Source organism: Schistocerca gregaria, chromosome 4 (genome assembly GCF_023897955.1).
Source record: "Schistocerca gregaria isolate iqSchGreg1 chromosome 4, iqSchGreg1.2, whole genome shotgun sequence".
Taxonomy (NCBI): Eukaryota; Metazoa; Arthropoda; class Insecta; order Orthoptera; family Acrididae; genus Schistocerca; species Schistocerca gregaria.
The window spans coordinates 757191229-757217262 of NC_064923.1; the positions used below are offsets into that span (position 1 = coordinate 757191229).

The 26034-nt window shown below is 47.5% G+C and overlaps 1 protein-coding gene across 1 annotated transcript in view; it reads left to right on the forward strand.

Moving 5' to 3' along the window:
• LOC126267904 (muscle M-line assembly protein unc-89-like) overlaps nucleotides 1-26034 on the forward strand; it is a gene marked incomplete at its 3' end in the record, with an annotated part of 447423 nt that overhangs the window by 254348 nt on the left and 167041 nt on the right. Inside the window, exon 3 of the mRNA XM_049973214.1 lies at nucleotides 12226-12499. Within this exon, the coding sequence (XP_049829171.1) occupies nucleotides 12226-12499 (274 nt within the window). The remainder of the gene's footprint in view (nucleotides 1-12225; nucleotides 12500-26034) is intronic.

Consider the following 26034-nt stretch of genomic DNA (forward strand, 5'->3'; position numbering starts at 1 on the left):
TACGTATAACATTATTATGTTTCCTGTCAGAGTCTTCTTCCTGCTACTTTCAAAGTCGCAAATTACACGGCGTCTTCGGCTGGAAGATCAGTCTTCAGACTAATGGCATAGTGAATATTAACTTTGATAAGTTACCCAGAAGTTAGCGACGCAGTATCGATACAGAGGGAGGTCATAAACGTAGATATGAAATAATTTAAGACCATAAACTAGCACTGATGCAAAATATACCGGAACTACAGCATTGTTGGTAAGCTGATATGTATGACGGTGGAATAATCGATAATAATAATAATAATAATAATAATAATAATAATAATAGTAATAATAATGATGTGTGGCTCAGGGGTCAGGTGCAAGTCTGAAAGGGACGCCACTTCAGCGACTTGCTTGTCCCTAATCAGCTCCAGTTACCGTACCGGAGTAAGACGACCTCCATTTTAACGGTGAGAGCGAACCATATGTCGTTCCTTGTGAGTCCCTACATCACTGAGAGAGGAAAGCTATGTTAAAATCAGACTGAAATATTCAGTGATCCGACTGGGATTCGATCCCGTCACCTTTCGGTTTCTAGGACATGGTTTATAACTAGATCAGCATCCGGATGACAGCGCTAATAGTCTGTAATTTGTATTCGCATTTCAGAAAATCTTAACACGATTGTTTATTAACGGCGGCATATATAAGTCCTTCCAGTATCTGTTTTGTTTCTCTTACTGACTCTCGTGTCTCTACTGTTGCAAAACTGTAATTGTGCGGGATCTGCCTCAGGAAGCAAAGGCTTTATGTTACGTGTTATGTGATGCAAACATAAGGCTTATTCTCAACATTTTCCACTAGAAGCCATTAGATATCGTAGGAAACTAACCCGTTTGTATGTTCAGAGTAGAATCGAGGTGGGTCAGAAGATATGAGAAGGGCAGTGATTAGATTTGTTTTAGAGACGAAGTTGCAGTAATTTCCGGTTGTATGCTAACAACTAAATAGCTAAATCGGGTCTCAAAATAACGCTCGAGGTAATCCTACACTATAAGAACTTCAAATAAGCTGGTAGTGTTATATCACCGGTTCCAAGGAACGGTGAAATTTAAATGTCTCTCTTGACGATTGAACCCAACAACTCAGAAAAGTTGACGCCTCTGCGAGAGTTAGTAAGTGTAATCAACCAACTGACTGGAGCAGAATATCTAATGTTCTATCACTTAATGTGAAGCTCAAGCACTATATAACTGTCTTCCGTCTTGCACCCATATATGCCCCGGAGTTCTGACATTACACAGAAAAATGCTTGATTGTAATAACAGAGCAGCAGCAGCAGCAGCAGGTGAAAATGCGACAATACTGGTGATATGTCAGTGCTTCAAGGTTAAACAAACGCTGTACATGGCAGGTCTATCCTAAATAAGGAGACGTACAAGGAGCAACATGACGCCACCCGTAGATGCTGTTCAGATTTGAATTCTGTTTGACAATATAGTTTCATGATCGGTAAAACGCAAATTTGACAGAGAGGTTGGAATGCATATTTAAACATCATTTATAGGCGATTGTACTTTGGATTTCTAATGGATACACGATTTCCCTCCGGGTTTCAACTATCAGTAGAAATATTTAAGTATACTGAAAAGTCAACTGTTAGTATAATGTCAATTGTTCATTTATGTTGCGTCTTTCGAATACCCAGAATGCGAAGTTTTGTCAAGTTTTATTGCTGCATATCTCTGAATATTCAAAAATTAAGAAAATAGTGAAACGAACGTCTGTAGCGTCCAAAAACAATCATGGAATAAAATTCGTGAGTTAGTGACTGTTGTTAATTTATTTTTCTATATAATTCGTCTATTGTGTTTGCCATTACTCCAGCGTATACCATATGATGATTGAACAGATCGGCCGATGCCCGGAGACGCGCACGAAGAACCAGTGGGACGAGGTGGGGACGGGGATCGCGCAGCCTTTGGCAACGTGAAATGTTAGACCAGAATAGCTGACATCGCGACCTAGCGCCTCCGTTCCTCTTGGCCGTCGGTCAACGGCCGAGAGCACTGTTTTGTTGTCTTATCGCCTCTCAGGAGAGCATTTAAACACGGTCCTCTTCGCGGTGTATTGCATTATTTTACTATGGATTAGACAGATTATAGTTTTATCATGGTTATATATAGACATTAATCAAAAATGGTTAAAATGGCTCTGAGCGCTATGGGACTTAACATCTATGGTCATCAGTCCCCTAGAACTTAGAACTACTTAAACCTAACTAACCTAAGGACATCACACAACACCCAGCCATCACGAGGCAGAGAAAATCCCTAACCCCGCCGGGAATCGAACCCGGGAACCCGGGCGTGGGAAGCGAGAACGCTACCGCACGACCACGAGATGCGGGCAGATATTAATCATGTTCATACAAGCGTCTGCACATGATGTTCATTCTTGCTATTTTTCATTATACAGGTCCAAACGCCTTGAGACAGATACATATCTTTAACATTTTTTCCTCAACATGTTACGCGCAAAACAGTAGAATTTAGATATATTGCTAGTTATTTACACCATGCTCGACATTGATTGAGATATGGCTTTGTTTTGCGAAAGATTTGAGCTGAAGTCAGTGGGAAGATCGAACACTCTATTCCCGAACCGAAATGATACTCCTGCTGCTAACTGTAATGTGAAATTACCACCAGAAGACATAAGTAAGGTAAAAGAATAAAATGTGGAAGAGACTAAAATTGAAGAAACGAAAAGCGTTCACCTATTGTTTCTCGGAACATAACATTTTAACACTACATACGTTGCACCAACACTGTTCCCAATATGCAATACTTTGCCTTCATTTCTAGTGAGTTAGTACGTTAAAATACGCCTCGAATTTGCATTGTAGTATTTCACAGTCACTGCAGAGCACTGAAATCTCCGCGTGTAGTTTTTCAATCTTCTATTGAAGCCTCTATGCAGAACAATGGCCTGTTTTCTAGTTGATGCCTCAACAAAACGCAAACGAAAGGATATTTACGTAAATCACAGGAATTGTTAATCGTAGTGCCTACAGAGAGCAATACCTTGTTCACATAAGCTGAACCCTCGCGTAAACGAGACGAGTGTTCGTTGCTCGTCGGCTGCGTTGGTCAAGCATCCCATGTCTTAAGATCACTGAAAGTTGGCCTCGCTTATGTATAAAATATTTCGTTGTTATTCCAACACGAATGAAATTCCGACACACACTACAGCATCGAAACGTCTTTGCTGATCACTGTGCTAAACGTTTAACCAATGCCGTTCTTGTATCTAATCTCACAGGACAGTCGGTTTCGCTGTTACGAGGCTGAGTGTAGGGCTTGGGAATGGGAAAGGGAACTAAGGAGGTGGTTCGGAGTTTTGGCAGATCTGCCAGGGCTGTAGGATCACCTCGGTAATCCTCTGACTGCTAGGCAGTCCTTCAACGTTTCGTGTCTCACAGACGTGTTGCTGAACATTCGAAAACGTTGCCGTGGCGTACGTCAGTTTCGCGGGCAGAAACCTTTCTTACCGTAAGTAACAATGTGCATACCTCCCGGCTGTAAATGACGCTTCGGGGGATGTTGACGAACGGAAAAGGGTTCACAAACAGCACGTACCATTCGCCGATTGGAGAGAGGGCGTGGTCTTCTGAACTGGACTGACAATGCGGGTTTCCTTTCACTTTCCTCACAGGATTAAGAAAGAAGTTTCTGAGTAAGAAAAACAAACTGACAAGACTCACACTTAATGTTCTCTGCAGACAGAATTTATGAATGTAAGTGATTGCTCTGCGAGCATTACAGCGTGACTTTGCTTGTATATCTGGTACAGCCCGAGCGAAGCGTAATCTGCTTGGTAATGTGAGAGGTAAGTGTTACGTCGTGAGCATCTAGACGTAGCTTACGTGTTTGCAGAGAACGTGTGTGCGGTCCTGAGTGTGGTGTAACGACCGAGATGTGCCGTAAATGTCACGCAGCCCGACATTCAGCAGGTCAGCCCCCGTGGCTAGCGGGAAGACGATGCCGTATACACGGGTCTGCACTCCTATTACGACGGAGATTGTACAGAACGTAGACGTTACAGTGGAGAGAAAGCAGTCCTAGAATGTTTGAGTACAGTATTAGTGGTGTCCTGCATGACGTAGCACTCAGCATCGAGGTGTAACGTTGGGAAGCGAAATGAAATGTAAGCAAGGAAAAAGGTTCGCTTCTGTTTATTGGGAGGAGTGGAGCTCATCTGTAAATAAGACAGAATAAATGACATTGGTGCGACGCATTCTTGAGGATTGCTCCAGTGTTTGGGATCCCCTACAGGTCGTATTAAACGACGATATCGAAGCAGTTCATGGGCAGGCTGCTAGATTTGTTTCTGATACGTGCGAACAACACCTTTGTATTACGAAAATGCTACGTGAACTCAAATGTGGATCCGTGGAGAGAAGAAGACGTTCTTTTCGGAAAACACAAAAGCCTGCATTTTACACCTATTGCCATCAACATACATCTCGCGAAAGGACTGCGAAGACACGGAAAAATAACTCAGGACTCGTAGGTAGCATACAGACAGTCGTTTCTCCTCCTCGCTCCATTTGCGAGTGGAGAAAGAAAGGGAATGACTGGCGAAAGTACAAGATAACCTCCGCCATGCGCTGATGTTTGTGTGTAGATTTATATCAACAAATGCTTGAAAAGTTAGGTATTTATTGATTAAGGAGGTGTTAGACCACTTATAGTCTTTCTTAAAGCTTGTATTTGTTACAGTACAATTTGCCAACCCATCCTTCGAAGACTATGCCATGAACGACTTCGAAGTAGAAGAGAAACAGTAATTACTTGTGTACCGTCAACTGCAACCGCAGTAGCTGAGTAATGTATGGGACAGTTAATCGGACTAACTGATCTGCACTGATGGCCGTATAACTATCTATCGACCACGCGTTTCAGGTTGCTTTTATCGTAGACATCGTCTAGGAACACAGAATTTTTCTCGTAGTGTTTGCTCATACTACTTTAGTAATTCGTTTCGTTCATTGCTTACATAGCTGCAGAAGGTAAGCTGCTCTCTAGTAACAGCAGTAGAATATGATATGCTCGCTCAAAACATCGCTCGGACCCACACACATTCCAAACCCTTCTCCTTTTCTTTTGTAGGAATTGGAGTGTCTAGACTGCAAGACTGTTTGGCCTTTTTTTTCTTCGCAAACCCCTGCTGGTATCGAAAGTATTATAAAACACTGGCTACACGATTATTCTACATTGCTCCTTGCCATTAGCAGTTAATGTCTGAAGCTTCTATACTATTGTGGAAACGCAAGGCAATACTAGCCACACGACTTACCTTTTAAGCAAACATACGTTCACAGCATTTTTGGATTTAAAGGAAGCGTTTGATAACCACGACTGGGATACACTCTACGAAATTGTGAAGATAGTTGGGATAAAATACAGGGATCGAATAGTTGCCTACAACCTGTACAGAAACCAGGCCAGTAACAAGAGACAAAAGACACGAAATGGAGTCAGTGACTGAGATGGGAGTGACACAGGGTTTCAGGCTATCATTCGGTCTGTACATTGACCACAAAGTAAAGGAAACAAAGGGAGGGGGATTAATATTCATGCAGAAGAAATTAAAACGTTGAAGTTTTTAAATGACATTGTAATTCTGTCGTAGATGGGAAAGGATCTAAAAGATTAGCTGAACGAAATGGATAAGATGGACATTAACAAAATTAGTTGCTTCCACATATCGGTGAATGAAAAATTAACTTAGCTATGTTGTTAATTACTCACCACTTTCGTCATTATTCTACGCCATAAGTCTTATGTCGATGTGTTAAACGGTTTATGAAACTTTACAAGAGCCTACGTTAAGATAACATTTTGGTACATCAGTTACTATGCTGCAACGTATTTGATAACGTGATGTAGATTGTCTGTCGTAAATACTGATGTATATATCACTTGCATTGAACATTAGTTACGAGCTGTACGTCCATTGATACTGAATCATTAGAGACTTGAACGAGAATGGAGTACAACTATGCAGGCTCATTCAGATGCCCCTAGCACACGGCTTTTTGCAGGTCCCATCGTTTTCAAATACCACTCGCAAGATCTTCCTATTCTCTCGCTTCCTATGTGCAAAATGTTAGGCCTACAGAGAAAGTGAATGGGAACTTTTTTGCAGGAACGTTAATGTTGTTAAATTTTGTAACAGGATACCTTTTTGCTGGAGGTCACGGTTTTCGAGTTAATCAAGAAAAACCCGATTGGAGGTCACTTTTGTACGTTTTTCCGGAAAAATTCGGAAGCTATGGCTTGTAGTACAAAATTTAACTACATTAAATTTGCTACAGAATGATACGGTTCATTTTTTCTTTATGATTGACAGTCTGTGTGTGGCGAGTGAGAGGATAGGATAGTCTTGTGAATGGTATCTGAAGGCGTTGTGGGTTGCATAAGACCCAGCAACAGGGGCAGCTGAATCAGCCTGTGTAACATCGGTGCAGGCCTACGTAGTCAGACGCTCCTTTCAACCGGATACTCACTAACATTTACTGAAGCGAAAGACAAATTAATACACTGACGATGAAGATGAGGCGATTTCAAATAGTTAAACAGATACTGGTCATGACATTCTGTAGGAAGTGAAGAATGTTGGAGTGATTGCTGATTACCTTGCTTCATTTCAGTGGTACGATGGAGTTACAGACCACTGATTGTTAATTCAGTCTGTTCTTTACTTTCTGTTATTTTTCCGTTATTTCGAGCGCCGTCTCTCTTTTCTCATGTTACTTACTTCTGTCTAATGGCGCAAAAAAGTTCGCAGTGTCAAGCCGGTATGTACCGGGTTTCCAATACACTTTGTTCCCCATCATTCACGTACTGCAGTTCAGTGCATGTCCCGATATATTTTTTTTAACGCTTGGAATACCTGATGTAACAGATTCTCGAGACAGTTTAGTGGCAGGTGAAGTACCAGCGAGCTTCAGGCTCTCTTTCTAAACTCTATACAGTCACCCAAAGTGATTCTCTGTGGCTTTGTCCCATCATTGCACTGACATTCGCCGAGTAGGCAGAAACGTTTTGCAGACAGCCCTGTCCAAGGGTGCAGAACCGTGTGCTGCTGGAGCAAGCGGCTCTGCACAGGACGTTCTCGGCCTGTTGGCTCCCCGTCAGACTAGAGACGAACTTGACGCCAAGATATTTGACCCCTTTGCGCCATAGCAGTGCTGTGCCATGAAACCTCAACGGCATGCAAGGCGAGTGGGACTTTCCGCCACAAGAACAAGTTCAGGGGCACGCTGCTACAAACACAATGGTCCTTCAAAATGTGTAAGAGAAATGCTGACGAACCTTACTAGGAATGCACTGAAGACGTAATTATGGTGGAATCCTGTTGAGTAAATTTAGGTAACCTGCATACCAAGAAGACGGTGTGGCTATTATTCGTGCATGCTGCTACCATCGAATATCTCGTGTATGTGTGATGAGAATAAGGCAAGAGAGATGTGGGCACGCACGAGTACACAGACGTGTAGAAAGTCTATTTCCCTCGCCCAATACGCTAAGGGAATGGGCAGTAAATAGGAAATGTCAGCACGATGAACCGTATTCTATGGAAACGACTCAGCGGTCCAGGCATCTGCAGCTGTCGCCGTACATTTTTTAGGAGAACTCCGCAGACAGTTGTATGAGCCAGTTTCATTGAGGCACTATAGGTTTCGTGTATTACATCCACATCATCAGTTGCCTATATAAACAACAAGAAATGAACAATGACGGTGATTCAACCTCTGTACATAAACGTAATACTAGAGCCGTAAGAACATAATTATGAGAATAGGTAAAAGCACAAATGTACTTACAAAGATTAAAACATGGTAAACAGCATAGCGAACAGTATAGAAGGCTTAAGCTTTATAGTTAATTTCCGTGGGCCGGATAGTTAGTGTATAAAAATTGGGCAAGGGTAAACATCACGTTTTATATAACTATCCGGCCCGCGAACATAGTAGTTTTAACTATGAAGGTTGGGCCTTCTATTTTATTCGCCATGCTCTTTACCATGTTTTAAACTTTCTAAGCACACTTGTGTTTTTCTCTGTTCTCATAATTAGATGCTTATATCTCTGGTGTTACTTATATGTACAGGGGTTCAATCACTGTCACTGCTTATTTCTTGTAGTTTTTATATGCATCTGATGATGTGGGAACAAGCCACGAAACCGGTGATGCCTTAATGAAATTGGTTCAGATAACAGCTGTGTTCTCACTACAAAAAGCATTCTCTACGCGCTCTGGAGTATATATGCTGATGCAATGTAGACGTAGGTTTGAAAAGAGGCAAAATCGTGACTCATCGGACCACACTACACAACTAAAGTTCGGTTTGTCCAGTTTCCGTTTTGTTTTGCCGTTGGAGACTGGGAGGCTTGTGAGCTACTGTGAGCAGCGATCTTTTTCAAGGTATGCGACTACAAATACTTACTACAGGCATGTCCGTCGCACTATTCTCTCGGAAACTGATTTAGATAGACCTGCATTCACTGACAGCATCATTTCCTGCCGAATTTGAAACAGATCGTCATTGACAGGCGTTGAATCTCATCTCAGGTACGTGTCGGGTAGGACCTCTTCACGGCCACTGTGTTTAAGCCGTGCCTGCTCGGCTGCCGTTGGTACACCATACCTTGAAGACACGTAGGAGATTTCGCGACTATACACCGACAAATAAGGCAACTCGATTCACGGTATGGTCGCCAGTACGTCGAAACACGATAGCTTCTTTCCGGCATTGTGTCATGCATCTACGTCGACCCGTATTACTGCACTAATTCCGTAAAATCGACTGGAATATACATACTACTTCACTGCCATGGTATACATAAGCGGTGGAGGGTCACGTGACCACGTGTTATCGATTTTACACCGTCTATAGTGCCCCAAAGCGACCAGTGCGCTCTTGTAAGGTGACCAATAGTGTTTCTCGTCAGCTTACGTCGTTCATTAATGGAAACCAGCGACAAAATTCCCTTCAGACGACATAATGTCCGAATTATATTTCCTGAGTTCAATAACAACATGCGAGACGCTTCGTTGAAATCGCTGGCGCGGCCAGCGTCTTGTACTGTACCAAAGAAAATGGACGCAGCTAAAGCAGGCTCACATTCCTCAAACACAGAGACGAATGATAACAAACAGATGCTGCATCCACGGCTCAGGCGTAAAAATAAGACGCACGGCGGAAGCGCCGACGTCACACCACCGTCGCCGCCTCCACAGCCGTGGCCCGTCGTTTTTTCGATCGCCTGCCGACCTGCCCGTCGGCAACTACGGCCGCCGAACAGCCAGTGCTCGCCGCGCCTTTCAGCTTACTCGCCTACATACGTCTCCATTCTGGGGCGTAACGAGTAATTTTTTATTATTTTCCGATTTGATATAATGTCTCTCGTCGCCGTGTCCTTTGCTGGGATTCCTTTTTTGCCGTCCGCCTCTCTGTTGTCTATAATTTAACGGTCCGCAGCTCCTGGTCGTGCGGTAGCGTTCTGGCTTCCCGCGCCCGGGTTACCGGGTTCGATTCCCGGCGGAGTCAGGGATTTTCTCTGCCTCTTGATGACTGGGTGTAGTGTCATTTCCTTAGGTTAGTTAGGTTTAAGAAGTTCTAAGCTCTAGGGGACTGATGGCCATAGCTGTTAAGTCCCATAGTGCTCAGAGCCATTTGAACCATTTTTTGTAATTTAACAGTTGTTTCACACTAGTTGTTTTGTATACACTTGGCGACGTCATAAAGGAGTTGGCTACTTGCATGCCACGTCTATATGCAGACGTGATTTAACCAACATGCAGTGAATGTCTAGCTTACCTACACAAGTATTTATGTATTTTTTGTCGGTTTTCGCTTTGAGAAAGGTATATTCCCGATAAATTGTGTATTGCCATACCTGTTAAACGTATATTTGCGATTTGATTGCTACTGACCTTATGTTATCAAGTCGTTACCTGCGACCTTCAGTTCCAACAATGAAAGCACGGCTATCTTTACACTGATTGCCTCTGCTAATCTGTTCGGCATTAGCCTACTATGACGAGTTACTGAGTAACGTACCGTAACCGAGCGAGGTAACATAGTTGTGGACTCGGATTCGGGTGGACGGCGGCTCAAATCCGCGTCCGGCCATCCTGATTTAGGTTTTCCATGATTTCCCTAAATCGCTTTAGAGAAATGGCGGGGTGGTTCCTTTGAAAGGGCACGTCTGCCATCCTTCCCTAACCCGATGGGACAGATGACTTCGCTGTTTGGTCCCATTCGCCGAATCAACCAACCCACATAGTGTTGGTTGTCTACAGAAATTAGTAGTGTACAGGAATTAGTTCACCTATCTAATTTAGTATTCTACCATCAACTTGTTTGTTTCTTTTTTAAAAGGCCTTCTGATGGTGACTTGCAAAGAAGTTGAAATCGTTAACACTACCATTTGCGTAACGGGATGCTGAAAAATATTGTACATAAGATCTGTTTACAAGGCGGCTCCGTAAGGCAGTGTACCCAGTATGGGTAGATAGTTATCTGTTCCTCAGTGTAAATATGTGCTTAATGCGAGAAAAATCTGCAAGAAATTCTTTTAGATGCTCCAACTGCGGCGGGTAATTAGGTAGTACTTCTGTAAACGAAATTATCTTTCAGAAAAAGGATGTAAGTAACATGCGAACAACGTCGTCAACCTCTCGCCTCGCGGTGCAAATGAAGATAGGCGGCAAGTAAGGAACAGATTGTGTATTAAACTACATGAGCAAATATTGAGTTTCCGATCTGATGAATTTCAGGCGTATTTCTAATTTGTAAAATACTCAGGTGTCCACTCGGGTTATTTAATTTCTCCTTACGACGTGACATGGGGAGACACCCGAAATTCTACAAAGACTCAGTAGGCGAAATGTCTAAAGTGGTTTCATTGAAGATATCTGACATCAGTATACCACAATGCAATGGGAAATACAAAATAGATTGATGGAGGCATTCATAATAAAGAAGATTTTTTAAAAATCCAATATCAAAGTATACTGCTAGCAAAAAGATGAACCACCTATTAGGGACACTTCACAGTTTGAGTTAGTACGTGATGTTATTTCAGTGACCACAAAGTCTGCACAAATTTACGAACATCGTGGCAGTATGACCCCACTTGCCAGTCTGCCGCTGCACCCCTGATGCATCCACTGAGTTGGTGTGGGAGGGGAGGGTGTTATACAGCCGTTCTATTCTCTCCCGGGCAACCTGGCCCACATCTGTTGTTATTGGATGCTGGTTCTGGGAGAGACTCGACGGCCACGCATGTTCTGTCAAGCACAGATCTTGTTGACCACGTGAGCTGCTCACCACCAAGCAGACACATGCATTGTCCTGTTGAAAAGTGGCACTACACCACTTTGTGGGGGACATGTGAGGACAAACGATGTTCGTGGTGTACTACTGTGTCCTCAGAGTTGTCTTATTCAGTCGATGGCTACCTATCTGTAGGAGTAACACCGCTGTGAGTCTCCAAAGTATTCAAAGAATGGAAACTCCCCACAGTTCACAGCCATACTGGCTCACGATTGTCATCATGGGTAATACAGAACCGTGGTCCAACGCGGAACACAATGTGACCTCATCCGTAGTCGATGCTTCCGTATCACGGCACCGTTCCAAATGCACCATTTTGGCCAGCCGGGGTAGCCGAGCGGTTCCGGGCGCTTCAGTCAGGAACCGCGCGACCGCTACGATCGCAGGTTCGAATCCTGCATCGAGCATCGATATGTGTGATGTTCTTACGTTAGTTAGATTTAAGTAGTTTTGTTCTAGGGGACTGATGACCTCAGAGCCATTTTTTGCACCATTTTGTGTTGTGGAGCTAACAGCAGCCTACGCATGGGACAGTAATTGCTTAGTTTCATTAGTAGTTCTCGGATGGCAGGCATAGATGTGAAGTGTTTATGACACGGTTGGTGCAGAGAACGGCGGTCCTCCGTGGTACTGGTCAGATGTCGTCGACCGGAAGTTTTGACGACGAGCACGCCTTCCCCCAGATCCCCTAGCAGCCGTTCATCGAGCGACTACCTGAATGCGACACAAATCTGGCTCTTGCACGATTGTCTGTAACTGTTGTGTTGTAGACTGTACGGACCGAGTCTGGTGTACCGTGCGTGCTGTGGCTGAGTAGTGCGCTGCGCTGCGTTGCAGGACGCGCGGGGACGAGGAGCTGCCGAGCGGCGGGCGGTTCCGCGTGTCGGAGAACAACAACACGGTGCTGCTGTCGGTGGAGGGCGTCTCGGCGGCGGACGCGGGGCGCTACTCGCTGCTGGCGAAGAACGCGGCGGGCGAGGCGCGCGCGGCGCTGGAGCTGCGCGTGGCCCGCGACGCGCCCTGCTTCCTGCGCCGCCTCTCCCACCTGGCCGTCAAGGTCGGCACGCGCACGCGCTTCCTCGTCGAGCTGAAGGCGCCGGACGACGTCAAGGTAGGCCCGCGCCGCCGGCTCTGCTGCTCCCACTCCCACTGACGTCACCGCCTGTCCAAAGCCCCAGCGACCACCTCATCCAGCGCGGGGCGTGCAGCAAGGGAGTCAGTGACGTTCAGGAAGCCACTGACACTCCTGCTTACATCCGCAGGACGGAACTGGTAGCTGGAGTTGTGGAAAGGGGCTGCCACTTACACTCGAACACAAGTAACTTTCACATGTGGAATAATCGGATGTTTGTGTCGCTCTGGCACAATATTTCGGCCATGTAATTCGTTGCCTTCTTCAGGTGCTACCTGAGACTGCCGTGTTGCCGGTCCGCATCATCAGAGTGTCTTCAACTTAGGAAATGTAGTGTTTACCAATTAGGCATTTACTACTAACAGCAGATTTATATAAGGAAAGAAGGGACATCACTTTCATTCATATGTCAGCATGCAGGCGGTGGAGAAATCGGAATTACAAGAAGAGGGCTATACTGTGCACCTTAGCGAGTAAGTATAGCACTGGGCCGCTTATAGCGGTCTCTGTCATCAGACGGGGCACCGAGGCTCCGGATGAGTGGATTTTCAGAGTCCCCAGCAGAACGGTAAAGAAGTCTGGCCTGGCGTTGAAAACGAGCCAGAACATATTCCTCTTGAGCTGCCTCGTGGAGAAAGCGAGATGGGAACGTGGCAGGAACGTGAAAGATACGGCGGAGGGCCTTGTTTTGTAGCTGTTGAAGGCGATGAATATGCTTAGTCGCGGCGTTGCCCCAGACAGCGCTGGTGTAATCCATCACAGGGCGGATAAAGAGACGGTAGACGAGAAGCCCGTTCCTCACGGAGAGAGCAGAACGTTCATTGAGGAGGGGGTACAAGGCCCCCAGACGTTGGTGCACTTTAAGGCGGACAGCCACTGCCTGCCGTTGCCACGTCAGTTGACGGTCCATAATGACCCCCAGGTAGGTGGCGGCGTCGGTCCACTCAATGTCCACACCAAACAGGCGGATCGGCTGGACTTGCGGCGAGCGTCGTCTGGTGAAAATGACGGCCTGGCTCTTGAGGGCATTAAAGGAGACTCGCCATCTCGTCGCCCACGTCTCGAGGTCAGAGCATGCATCCTGCAACCGATGGCGGAGAGCTGCTGGCCAGCGGCTACGTGTGTAGAGAAGGGTGTCGTCAGCGTACAGGGCCCTCTCGACGCGGGGAGACCGAGGGAGGTCCGACGTGTAGATGGAATACAACGTGGGGCCCAGGACAGAGCCCTGCGGAACGCCAGCCGTTATCAGCCGAGTCGAGGACAGGGCGTCGCCTATCCGCACCTGAAAGCGGCGTCCCTGCAAGTACGAGGCGAGGAGATGGACGATCTTCTTCGGGAAGCCCAAGTCCTTGAGTTTATACAGCAGCCCGCAATGCCACACACTATCAAACGCCTTCGAGACATCCAAGAAGATGGCGCCGCAGAACTCCCTATTGTTGAAGCCGAGGGTAATTTCCTCCACCACACGGATCAACTGGTGGCAGGTGGAATGCCCCTTCCGAAAGCCAAACTGTTCAGGCGGAAGAATGCGGCGGTGGTCCAGGAAGTCCCGTAAGCAGCGCAGCAGAAGCCTCTCGAAGACTTTGCTGAGGTGAGGCAGCAGGCTGATAGGCCTGTAGTTGCGAGGATCCTGACGGGGTTTACCCGGTTTAGGAACAGCCACAACAATCGCACGCCGCCAAGCTGTTGGGTAAGTGGACGTCCGGATGATGCTGGTGAAGATAGTGGCCAGTATCACGAAAGCGATGTGCGGCAACTCCTTCAGGACCCTCACAGGAACGTCGTCAGCACCCGGCGCCTTGGTCGACGATAAGGCAGCAACGGTGGACTTGATTTCCGCCGGAGTGATGGGAACGAGCAGATCGTCCTCCTCGCCAGTGTCTTCCGCCAAGTACGTGGCCATAGCCCCCTCCACGTGGTGAACATGCTGCAGATCGATGGGGTCATCGATGGGGCGAAAGTTTGCCTCAAAGACGTCGGCCAACGCGTTGGCCTTGTCTAAAGGTGCATAAGCGACGCCGGCAGGAACGTCCAGAGGAGGAACGGAGGTCTTCCGTTTGGTGAAAAACCTCACAGCGTCCCAGGAGTGGGCATCCGGTGTGAAGGAGGATAGCTGCGACGCCCATTGACGATTCTTATGTTCAATGATGGCGGACTTGATGGTCCGGCGGAGAAAGTTGACATGCCACTTCAGGTGAGGGTCCCGTGTAAGCCGCCAGTCCTTGAACAGCCGATTTCGCTCACGGATGAGATCGAGGATGTCCGGCGGAAGACCAGGCCGCGGCGGTGGAGATCGTCGAGGGCGCGGCGTGGAAGAATCCAAAGCATTCCCCACAGCGGCGGTGAATTCATCAACCGCCCAGTCCACGTCGAGAGCGTCGTCCGCAGGGTGAAGATGAACAGAATTCGTGAGGCGGGCACGGAAACGGTCCCAGTCCGTCCTCTTGAGGTCCCGTCGAGCAGGCTGTGACGATGGGGTAACAGCAAGCCTGAAGAGGACAGGGACGTGATCCGAATTCAGCGCATGGATTGACTCCGATCCCTTTGGTGATCGCAAAGTCCAGGACATCCGGAGCGCCCCTGGATGGAAAACAGGTGGGAGTGTCCGGCCCACAGGCATAGGCGTCCACCTGGTCCAGGACGCGAAGAAGTCGCCGGCCATTATGCGTCGTGGTGATAGAGTTCCACGCGGCGTGCTTTGCATTGAGATCGCCTGCGACGAAGAGCCTGCCACGAACTTGGAGCAGCGCTCGGGCTTCATCCATGTTGAGAGGTCCACGTGGCGGACGATAGGCCGCGATGAAAGTCACGAGGCCGGCAGAGGTCTCAACCGCGACCGCCGTCGTCTCAAAGGTCTGGAGCGGCGGCGTGGGTGCAGCATAGTGACGAATACTGGCTTTGACGTAGATAGCAGTGCCGCCCCCAGCCGTCAGGCGGTCAGTACGGTAGCACCGGTAGTTAGCAATGTTGGCCCGGAGTGCAGGCTTTAGATGGGTCTCCGTGACAAGGCAGAGATCCACGTCATGGTCAAGAAGGAACTGCCGCAGGTCCAGGAGGTCGTGATAGAGGCCGTTGGCATTGTAAGTAACAATGCAGAGATCCTCCAGGCGTCTAATTCTGGCCATGCTGGGTAGAGGGTGCTTCGCTGGTTGCACGTAGTGCTCCTCGAACGGTCGCCTCGACCGCGGCTGCAATAGTAGCTGGGAGTGCGTGAATGGCCTTGGTCATCTCCGCAAGAGCAGCAAGCATCGTGTGAAGAAGAGTCTTCACGTCACAGTCGGCATCGAGGGGTTGACTCCCGGAGGGGTGCTGACGGCCAGCATCCGGAAGGCGACGCGGTGGTAACGCCGGAAAAGAAGTCTGCGACAGGTCCAAACCAGGAGCAAGAGCGGGGTTCTGAACCCCACCCCTCGCGACATCGGCAGCCGTAGGGCGCTGCAGGACGTAGGCTCGGCGCCGCTCCATCAAGGTAGGCGGCTGCGCGCGAGAGTCTGCTGCCGCCCGTGTAGACGTTACGGTGTTCCTAGTGGCGCCTCGCGGTGAGCGGTGCTTGGCGTTCAACGGTGGTAACCCACGCTGGCGCCGACTGGCCTCCTTGTGCTTCGGACAAGCACGATAGTTGGCCGGGTGGTTCCCACCACAAAGGCCACACTTCGCAGGCTCCTGCCGAGGGTGAGTGCAGATCTTACTCTCGTGACCCCCGCCGCAACGGACACACATAGCCGGCATGGTGCAATGGCGAGCGACGTGGTTGAAGCCCTGGCAGCGATAACACTGCAGGACTCCACGTGATTTCCGAAGTTTCTCCACCGTCACAGCCAGGGCACAGAGCCTAGTCAGTTGAAAAATTTCACGATGGCGGTCCGTGTCAGGCAGCACGACGACCCGCAAGCCCGACTTCTTGTTCGTGCCAGGAATCTTGTGGTAGTCCACGACGGTGGCCACGAAACCGAGCTCTTCAAGCGACTCCTTCACATAGTCATTTTGAAGGGAGTTGAGAATCCCTCGAATGACAACTGTCAGAACCGGTGGGCGCACCATCGGCAAAGTATAACAGGCGATGCCCTGGGCGCCAACCATATCCATGACTGTCATGTAGTCGTCCGTGTGAGTCAGCGTCAGCTTCAGCTTATCCCCGCCGGCCTGCCTAGCGGTGAAGGGCTGTTTGCAGTGCTGCTTAAGCCACTCGTACAACGTGCGATAATCTGCAGGATACTGTAAGACGATGGGCGGTATCCTCTGCTGTGGCGGCGGTGCAGGACGTTGCTGCTGTGGCGGTGGCTCCGGCGGCGCTGCCGCACTCGTTCCCTCGTCGCCTTCTTCCATAGCCTCAAAACGATTTTGCAGGGCGATCGCGTCATCAGAAACTTCCTGCCGATTTCGTGCCACTTTCTTCTTGGGAGGGCGGACAAACCCTTCCTCGTCGATTTGCGATGTTGAAGGACGTTGGCGCAATTTTCCTCTCAAGCGTCTGTCACTCCGACGGAGGTTGGAAATAAACTGCTGTTCAGCGTCGTCCTCGACCGACGCGTCCGTGGAATATTCCGCTGCGAAGTCCAGTTCACGTGCCGTGGTCGTCAATAGATCGTTTCCCGTCCTCCTTTGCCTGGTCGTCACCGGTGGAGTGACTGACGGGGCCGGCGGCGGGGCAAGCCCCACCGCACGGCGGTCAGTCCCCTCCTGAGCGCAGCTAACGTGGTCTGTACGCGTCGACATCCCCGTAGCGACTGTCTGACTGCCGTGTTGGAGGATCTCGTCCAGTATTTATGCCCAGAGGGCGCTGGGTGCTCTCTCTGCCATCCGCGCCCGCATGGCGCTCTCTGCAATGTGTTCTCTCTTCCCCGGTGCTCCCTCGGACGTCCGCGCCCGACTTGGTCGCCATCTGTGGCAGCTGTCTCAGGCCCGTCCTGTTTCGGGCGTTCCGTTCGCGGTCCGCGCCCGCCTGGTGCTGCTCCTGAGGTTTCGGCCCTTCCCTGGTGTTCCCACGGACGTCCGCGCCCGGCTCGTCCACCATCTGTGGTCGTGGCACCTGTCTGGGGCCGGACCCGCGTTTGGCGACCGTTCGTCGTCCTGGCCCGCTTGGCGTTGCTCCTGAGGTGTTGGTACTTCCCTGGTGCTCCCACTGGACAAGATCCTCTACTACGTCAGTCTCAGGTGGCACCGGAAGAAGCCAACGACTTACGTGGCCGAAATATTGTGCCAGAGCGACACAAACATCCGGCAGTAGACACGATTATTCCACATGTCATGATCTCGCCGGGAAAGCCTGAAGTGTTACACAGATAACTTTATTTAGTTGCCCAGGCATTACAGCACAAATTTCCGAGCTTAACTATCGACTGAAAATGTCACATAATCTTATGGCTTAAGGGCACAAACTCTTTAATTTTTAAAGCGGCTGCAGGCCCATTATTTAAAACACAACCACAATAAATTTTCAAAAGGCAGAAAATGCAAGCTTTTATCCTTAAATAATATTTCAAATGAGGCTGAAGGCCCAAACAATCTAAGACTTGACAAGTAAGGAATTTTAATTTTAAGCTGGCTGAAAGCCCATGATTGAAAAACACAACTACAATGAATTTTCAAAAGGCACAAGGTCCAAGGCTTTATGCAAAAAAATATTTTAAATGAGGCTGAAGGCCCAAACAATGAAATACTTGACAAGTAAGGAACTTTCAATCTTAAAACGGCTAAAGGCCCATTATTTAAAACCGAAATCATACAAATTTAAACTATGGGCTATGAGCCATTAAAATACACAATCAAACACCAATAAGAAAAAGCCAGCGGCGCTCAGAACTTTCCGGGGGCCGGTCTGCACTTGAAATATTAACGTTGTTCGCTTAGGGGAGACAGGTAGTCGGCCCAACTATATCCGATCCGCCGGCAAACCAACCAAGAGACAGTCAAAGGACCCACCGACAAGACGACTTGCTTTCCATCCGACCAGTACACAAGGAACTCCAAAGCTAAAACGTAAAAGGCATTGCCTTCCACAACCAAGTATGCATAAGCTGTCAAAACTACACACACGTGTTGGACAGCGACAACACGGTGAGGAAAGGACACTGCCTTAATTTTACGTCAGCGGCCAGGGCAGGTAACCGGAATGCTAACGGCCACAATGCAGAAAATTCCGCAAGTGCACTAACGGAAATACAGTTAAACTCCACCGGATGGTGGCCAACTCTAACACTCGCTCACAGGAATACTCCCAACAGCCAACCATGAAAACCAACAGCACAATGTGAACAGACTGGCTTCGGTAATTAAATCACCACTGATGTCCTGGATCGGTGAGCCACGAACCTCTTAGCAATCGGAACAGCTCCCACACACTGCGACACTGCGTATTGATCGCCAGCGGGCCCGGCTCATTGCGCCGCGTGGAGACTTCCTGGCTGATCCACACCAACCGACCGACTGCAGCACACTGCCTAGCCGGACACTATAAGCACCGGACCAAAGATAGTACAAGGTGCGAAAATGGATACACACCGCTGCTGTCACGCGTAGAAAGAGGAAGAACCATACCATAACCGCAATAACTAGGGAAACGAAACGCAGGAGCCGGCCGGAGTGGCCGCGCGGTTAACGGCGCTTCAGTCTGGAACCGCACGACCGCTACGGTCGCAGGTTCGAATCCTGCCTCTGGCATGGATGTGTGTGACGTCCTTAGGTTAGTTAGGTTTAAGTAGTTCTAAGTTCTAGGGGACTGATGACCACAGCAGTTAAGTCCCATAGTGCTCAGAGCCATTTGAACCGTTTTTTGAACAGTCAAGGTTTAAACCAACGCATAAGCCGGGGCTAGCACGGCTCAGGTACCGACAGGGGTGTGGAACTCTGCTGCGCTAGGTTTGTCAGTTGAGGATCCTTGGCCAGATTGAGGTGGTCCCACAGTCTCTCGATAGTATTCGTATTTGGGGAGTTCGGTGGCCAGTGAAGTACAATAAACTCATCCTGGTGCTCTTATAGGGCCGCCCGGGAGTAGACTGTGCGGCTGATCCCGGTGGAGGTTTCGAGTCCTCCCTCGGGCAAGGGTGTGTGTGTTAGTCCTTTGGATAATTTAGGGTAAGTAGTGTGAAGCTTAGGGACTAATGACCGCAGCAGTTAAGTCCCATGAGATTTCACACAGATTTAAACATTTTTGAGCTCTTCAGGACATGCGCGTATACTGCGACCTCTGTGACACAGTCCTGACAGTAGATGCCATCGTGCCGAGGAAAAACAAAGTGCATGTAGGGGCGGACATGGTCCCAAAGGAAAGATACATGTGTTGATCGACCGTGCCATCCAGAATGACGAGATCATCCAAGGAATGCCATAACTCACACTCCTCTGCCCTGCTTCCTTTGTTTCCTTCATGCCGTTCAAGCCAAAGGCGTCTGTCCGATGGAGGTGCTTAGTCGGAAAAGGCCACCTATCGCCATCCAGTGGGCGTCGAGTTTCGATACTGGCATGAAAATTCCAGCCTTTCTTGCTGATGAACAGCAGTCAGCATTGGTGCATCAAGCAGGCACCTGCTGCATAGGCCCATACGCAAGAAACGTTTACTGTGCGTTCGTTGAGGAGACACTATTGGTAGCCCCCTGATTCATCTGGGTGGTCACTTGCTCGTTAATTCCACATCTGTTCCCCCATACACATCTCCTCATCCTTCGTTCACCCTTGTCAGCTATGGCTCATGGTGTGCCACAGTTGGATCCACACCAGTTTTGGATAGTGCCATTTCGTCACTAGCTGTTTCGAAAATGCTTCCACCTGTGGACACCAGATAACTCGCTCCCTTTGCCCATTATGACAACGAATGCCCTGTTTCCAACTCCCCTCCTCTGCTACTGCTGCCACCTGCCGTCTGTCAAAGATTATTACACATTGGCGTCGAACGTAGGCGGTTGTTCGTTAATGTGACTTGACCGTGTATTTAGAGTTGAGAACACGTGTAGTACGTCGGTGTTTCCGACTAATACGTTCTCTCTGGTTAATTCTGGTTCATCTGCAGCCAAGCTGGCCAATAGATGTGCTAGTTTGGGTCATTCCAGCGTAGCATATCATTTCCTGCCTCAATATTTATGCTAGCCCTGTTAGCAATGTAGTTTCCAGTAGACGGGACGGTTTTTTTTTTTTTGTTAAATGTGGAGGATATCGGCTAGTCTCTTCGTAGTCCTCCTCAGTGAGATGTTGGAGTGTGAATGATTTTCCCATTAAGGCCAGTGTCTCCAATACTCATTGGGAAGAACCTTTTGACATTTCTGGCAGGAAGTCTCACCATACAGCAAGTGCTCTGCGCGTTAGCAAAAGATGGAGAAGTGGTCACATTGTACTTAGAAGGCTGATTGGCCGAAAGCATCCTGAACACCCGTTGACGAATAACAAGTGGGCTACGTTCCAGGACACATTGGTTCATTTAAGTGGGCAGAAACCTCAAACAGGTCTAGTTCGTAATCAGGAAGTATGACTGCTGGCGGTTCTTCACAATTTGCAGCGTGGGGATTCTCATCGGCCCAAACATGGCTATTGCGACTATTTAGCATTCCGTGTCTCGTGAAACAGGCTTCATTGGTGAGAAGTACATACACGGGCAAGTGAGGATCAACTGTAAGGTGCAGAAAGAATCACTGGTTGAACACGACATGAGGTCCGAAGTCAGCAGCAGTCAAAGCATGCAATCTCTGTGGGTGTTAGGGACGTGACTACACTTCCCACAATACTCACCACACAGTATTCTTGGAACACGCATTTCGGGTGCAACTGATCGAGTGCCCGTTGTAGGCTCCCCATCCGCTCGAGCAGATGGCGCATCCTGAAAGTCAGGACTCTGTGTAGTTGGTCGTCCACCTCCTTCGTTGTATCGTGGTACCAGCTGTTCTGTTTCATTTAGTCACTGCCACAGTCTGGAGAAGTAGTATGGGCCTAATGTTTCCCGCGCGGGTATTTCGTTCTGTACAACCTTCTCGCTGCTCTGCTGCTTCTGTTTGCTTGCCCGTGCACGAAAATCATGTCTTCAGGTTCGGTAACAGGGTACAGTTCAATTAGGTTATAGCTGATCGATGTTAGTACATCACTTGTAAACACAGACTGCATTCTGGTACAGTACAGACATTGTACACCATGACTTCTGGTGTCAGTCCCCAATACTCCATCTGTACTGGATGGGTTGCGTTATTATCCCAACCTCTACACTTAGGTGCCTACCCTACAATCTTAGCATTTACATGTATTCTACTTCAGAGATAACAGAAAGATTATAGCATATAAATTTCGACTTGGTTGTTTCCATATCAAGGTCCCTTATCTCAAATAAAAACATTCACTCTTCTTTCTCCATCATCCTTGAAAGTATGTATCATCGTCATGGAAGCTGTATGTTGTTGTTGTTGTCTTCAGTAGTGAAACTGCTTTGATGCAGCTCTCCATGCTACTCTATCCTGTGCAAGCTTCTTCATCTCCTAGTACCTACTGCAACCTACATCCTTCTCAATCTGCTTAGTGTATTCATCTCTTGGTCTCCCTCTACGATTTTTACCCTCCACGCTGCCCTCCAATACTAAATTGGTCATCCCTTGATGCCTCAGAACATGTCCTACCAACCTATCCCTTCTTCTGGTCAAGTTGTGCCACAAACTTCTCTTCTCCTCAACCCGATTCAATACTTCCTCATTAGTTATGTGATCTACCCAACTAATCTTCAGCATTCTTCTGTAGCACCACATTTCGAAAGCTTCTATTCTCTTCTTGTCCAAACTATTTATCGTCCATGATTCACTTCCATACATGGCTACACTCCATACAAATACTTTCAGAAATGACTTCCTGACACTTAAATCTATACTCGATGTTAACAAACTTCTCTTCTTCAGAAACGCTTTCCTTGCCATTGCCAGTCTACATTTTATATCCTCTCTAATTCGACCATCATCAGTTATTTTGCTCCCCAAACAGCAAAACTCCTTTACTACTTTAAGTGTCTCACTTCCTAATCTAATTCCCTCAGCATCACCCAACTTAATTCGAGTACATTACATTATCCTCGTTTTGCTTTTGTTGATGGTCATCTTATATCCTCCTTTCAAGACACTATCCATTCCGTTCAACTGCTCTTCCAAATCCTTTGCTGTCTCTGAGAGAATTACGATGTCATCGGCGAACCTCAAAGTTTTTATTTCTTCTCCATGGACTTTAATACCTACTCTGAATTTTTCTTTCGTTTCCTTCACTGCTTGCTCAATATACAGCCCTGTCTCACTCCCTTCCCAACCACTGCTTCCCTTTCATGTCGCTCGACTCTTATAACTGCCATTTGGTTTCTGTACAAATTGTAAATAGCCTTTCGCTCCGTGTATTTTACCCCTGCCACCTTCAGAATTTGAAAGAGAGTATTCCAGTCAACATTGTCAAAAGCTTTCTCTAAGTCTACAAATGCTAGAAACGTAGGTTTGCCCTTCCTTAATATAGCTTCTAAGATAAGTCGTAGGGTCAGTATTGCTTCACGTCTTCCAACATTTCTACGGAATCCAAACTGATCTTCCCCGAAGTCGGCTTCTACTAGTTTTTCCATTCGTCTGTAAAGAACTCGCGTTAGTATTTTGCAGCTGTGACTTATTAAATTGATAGTTCGGTGATTTTCACATCTGCCAACACCTGCTTTCTTTGGGATTGGAATTATTGTATTCTTCTTGAAGTCTGAGGGTATATCGCCTGTCTCATACATCTTGCTCACCAGATGGTAGAGTTTTGTCAGGACTGGCTCTCCCAAGGCCGTCAGTAGTTCCAATGGAATGTTGTCTACTCCAGTGGCCTAGTTTCGACTCGGGTCTTTCAGTGCTCTGTCAAACTGTTCACGCAGTGTCGTATCTCCCATTTCATCTTCATCTATATCCTCTTCCATTTCCATAATATTGTCCTCAAGTACATCGCCCTTGTATAGACCCTCTATATACTCCTTCCACCTTTCTGCTTTCCCTTCTTTGGTTAGAACTGGGTTTCCATCTGAGCTCTTAATATTCATACAAGTGGTCCTCTTTTCTCCAAAGGTCACTTTAATTTTCCTGTAGGCAGTATCTATCTTACCCCTAGTGAGATAAGCCTCTACATCCTTACATTTGTCCTCTAGCCATCCCTGATTAGCCATTTTGCACTTCCTGTCGATGTCATTTTTGAGACGTTTGTATTCCTTTTTGCCTGCTTCATTTACTCCATTTTTATATTTTACCCTTTCATCAATTAAATTCAATATTTCTTCTGTTACCCAAGGATTTCTGGTAGCCCTCGTCTTTTTACCTACTTGATCCTCTGCAGCCTTCACTACTTCATCCCTCAAAGCTACCCATTCTTCTTCTATTGTATTTCTTTCCCCCATTCCTGTCAATTGCTCCCTTATGCTCTCCTTGAAACTCCGTACAACCTCTGGTTCTTTTAGTTTATCCAGGTCCCATCTCCTTAAATTCCCACCTTTTTGCAGTTTCTTCAGTTTTAATCTACAGGTCATAACCAACATATTGGGGTCAGAGTCCACATCTGCCCCTGGAAATGTCTTACAATTTGAAACCTGGTTCCTAAATCTCTGTCGTACCATTATATAATCTATCTGAAACCTGTCAGTATCTCCAGGCTTCTTCCATGTATACAGCCTTCCTTTATGATTCTTGAACCAAGTGTTACCTATGATTAAGTTGTGCTCTGTGCAAAATTCTACCAGGCGGCTTCCTCTTTCATTTGTTTGCCCCAGTCCATATTCACCTACTACGTTTCCTTCTCTCCCTTTTCCTACTACCGAATTCCAATCACCCATGACTATTAAATTTTCGTCACCCTTCACTATCTGAATAATTTCTCTTATTTGATCATACATTTCTTCAATTTCTTCATCTGCAGAGCTAGTTGGCATATAAATTTGTACTACTGTAGTAGGTGTGGGCTTCGTATCTATCTTGGCCACAATAATGCGTTCACTATGTTCTTTGTAGTAGCTTACCCGAATTCCTATTTTCCTATTCATTATTAAACCTACTCCTGCATTACCCCTATTTGATTTTGTGTTTATAACCCTGTAGTCACCTGACCAGAAGTCTTGTTCCTCCTGCCACCGAACTTCACTAATTCCCACTATATCTAACTTTAACATATCCATTTCCTTTTTTAAATTTTCTAACCTACCTGCCCGATTAAGGGATCTGACATTCCAAAAATTGTGTCACGAAATTTTAAGCACGGGTAGCTGATGCCAGTAGGAACTAAAATTACTAAATGATAATTAAATCAAGAACCTAAGCTGCTGACAAGCGTTGATATACATCAACTGTGTCAGTTGAAAATGTGTGCCCCCACTGGGACTCGAACCCGGCATCTCCTGTTTACATGGCAGACGCTCTATCCAGCTGAGCCGCCGACTGCAGAGATTTATCCCCTGCATGCTCCCCGTGAGACCCACATTCCCAACATAATGTCCACATACTACATTTGTAGTGTCCCTGCCCATTACATTCATTACTCGCGGCAGACAATCTTATCGAGTCCCGTAAGAGTTCGTAGAATGGGTGTGGATCCGCAATTTCAACTGTCCCCATTGATGTATATCAACGTCTGTCGGCAGCTTCTTTCGGACATGTCAGAAAGAACAAATACCATCTTCATATAAAATTTCTGATGTTGTGTAGGTCGAGAACGCACAATTTTTAAAGTACGGAAACTTGGCGCCACGCGCTCCGATTGGCCGCGGGATTGCCCTGTTGCCGGATGCTCTGGACAACGCATGGCCGCGAATGCTTTGTCTGCCGGAGATCGCGAAGTCTCCAAGGGGGCCGGCACGCTCGGTGGTAGCGCGCCGGCCTTCCACTCTGGGGGAGAATCCGCCGCGGTCCCGACACATCCATTGTAGTTTCACGATAACGCGTACCGGAAACAAACCCGTCAACAGCTGACAGTTCGCGTACAGAAAGTCTTTTGCTAATTGTGTCAGCCCTAAAAAGGTCCTTTTTTGTAGCGAGGACATTGTTTACTTGAAGCAGGTGCTCAAACTGGCGACCCTCTGACGCGACACAAGCTTAGTAACGTCGAACGATGTTTTGTGGAACTCTTTCAAAGATTCCTGGCATTGCCCTGATGTTATTGGCGGCATGTTGAATGCGATCCATTAATTCCACTTCGTTTGTGGGTGGTTCGCGTCCGGATGGGTGAACTAGAGCCTTGAAGAATCCCCATAGGAAAAAGTCTGGTGGCGTGAGGTCTGGTGATCGCGGGGGCCATGTCCTACGAGCACCTCTGCCAATGACCTGTCCGTCGAAGAGTTCGTTTAAATATCCGCCCAGGACACTACTGTTATGTGCGGGCGCCCCATAATGCTGCAACCACGTGCGTAGCCGTACGTTGAGGGGAACATCCTGCAGCAGGGCGGGTAGAGTTTATTGCAAAAAGTGAAGGTAAATTGCCCCAGTAACTCTAGGAGACATACACACCGACCAAGTCAGATGGTCATACAAACTGTCTGCCCAAATGTTGAGAGAAAATCGTTC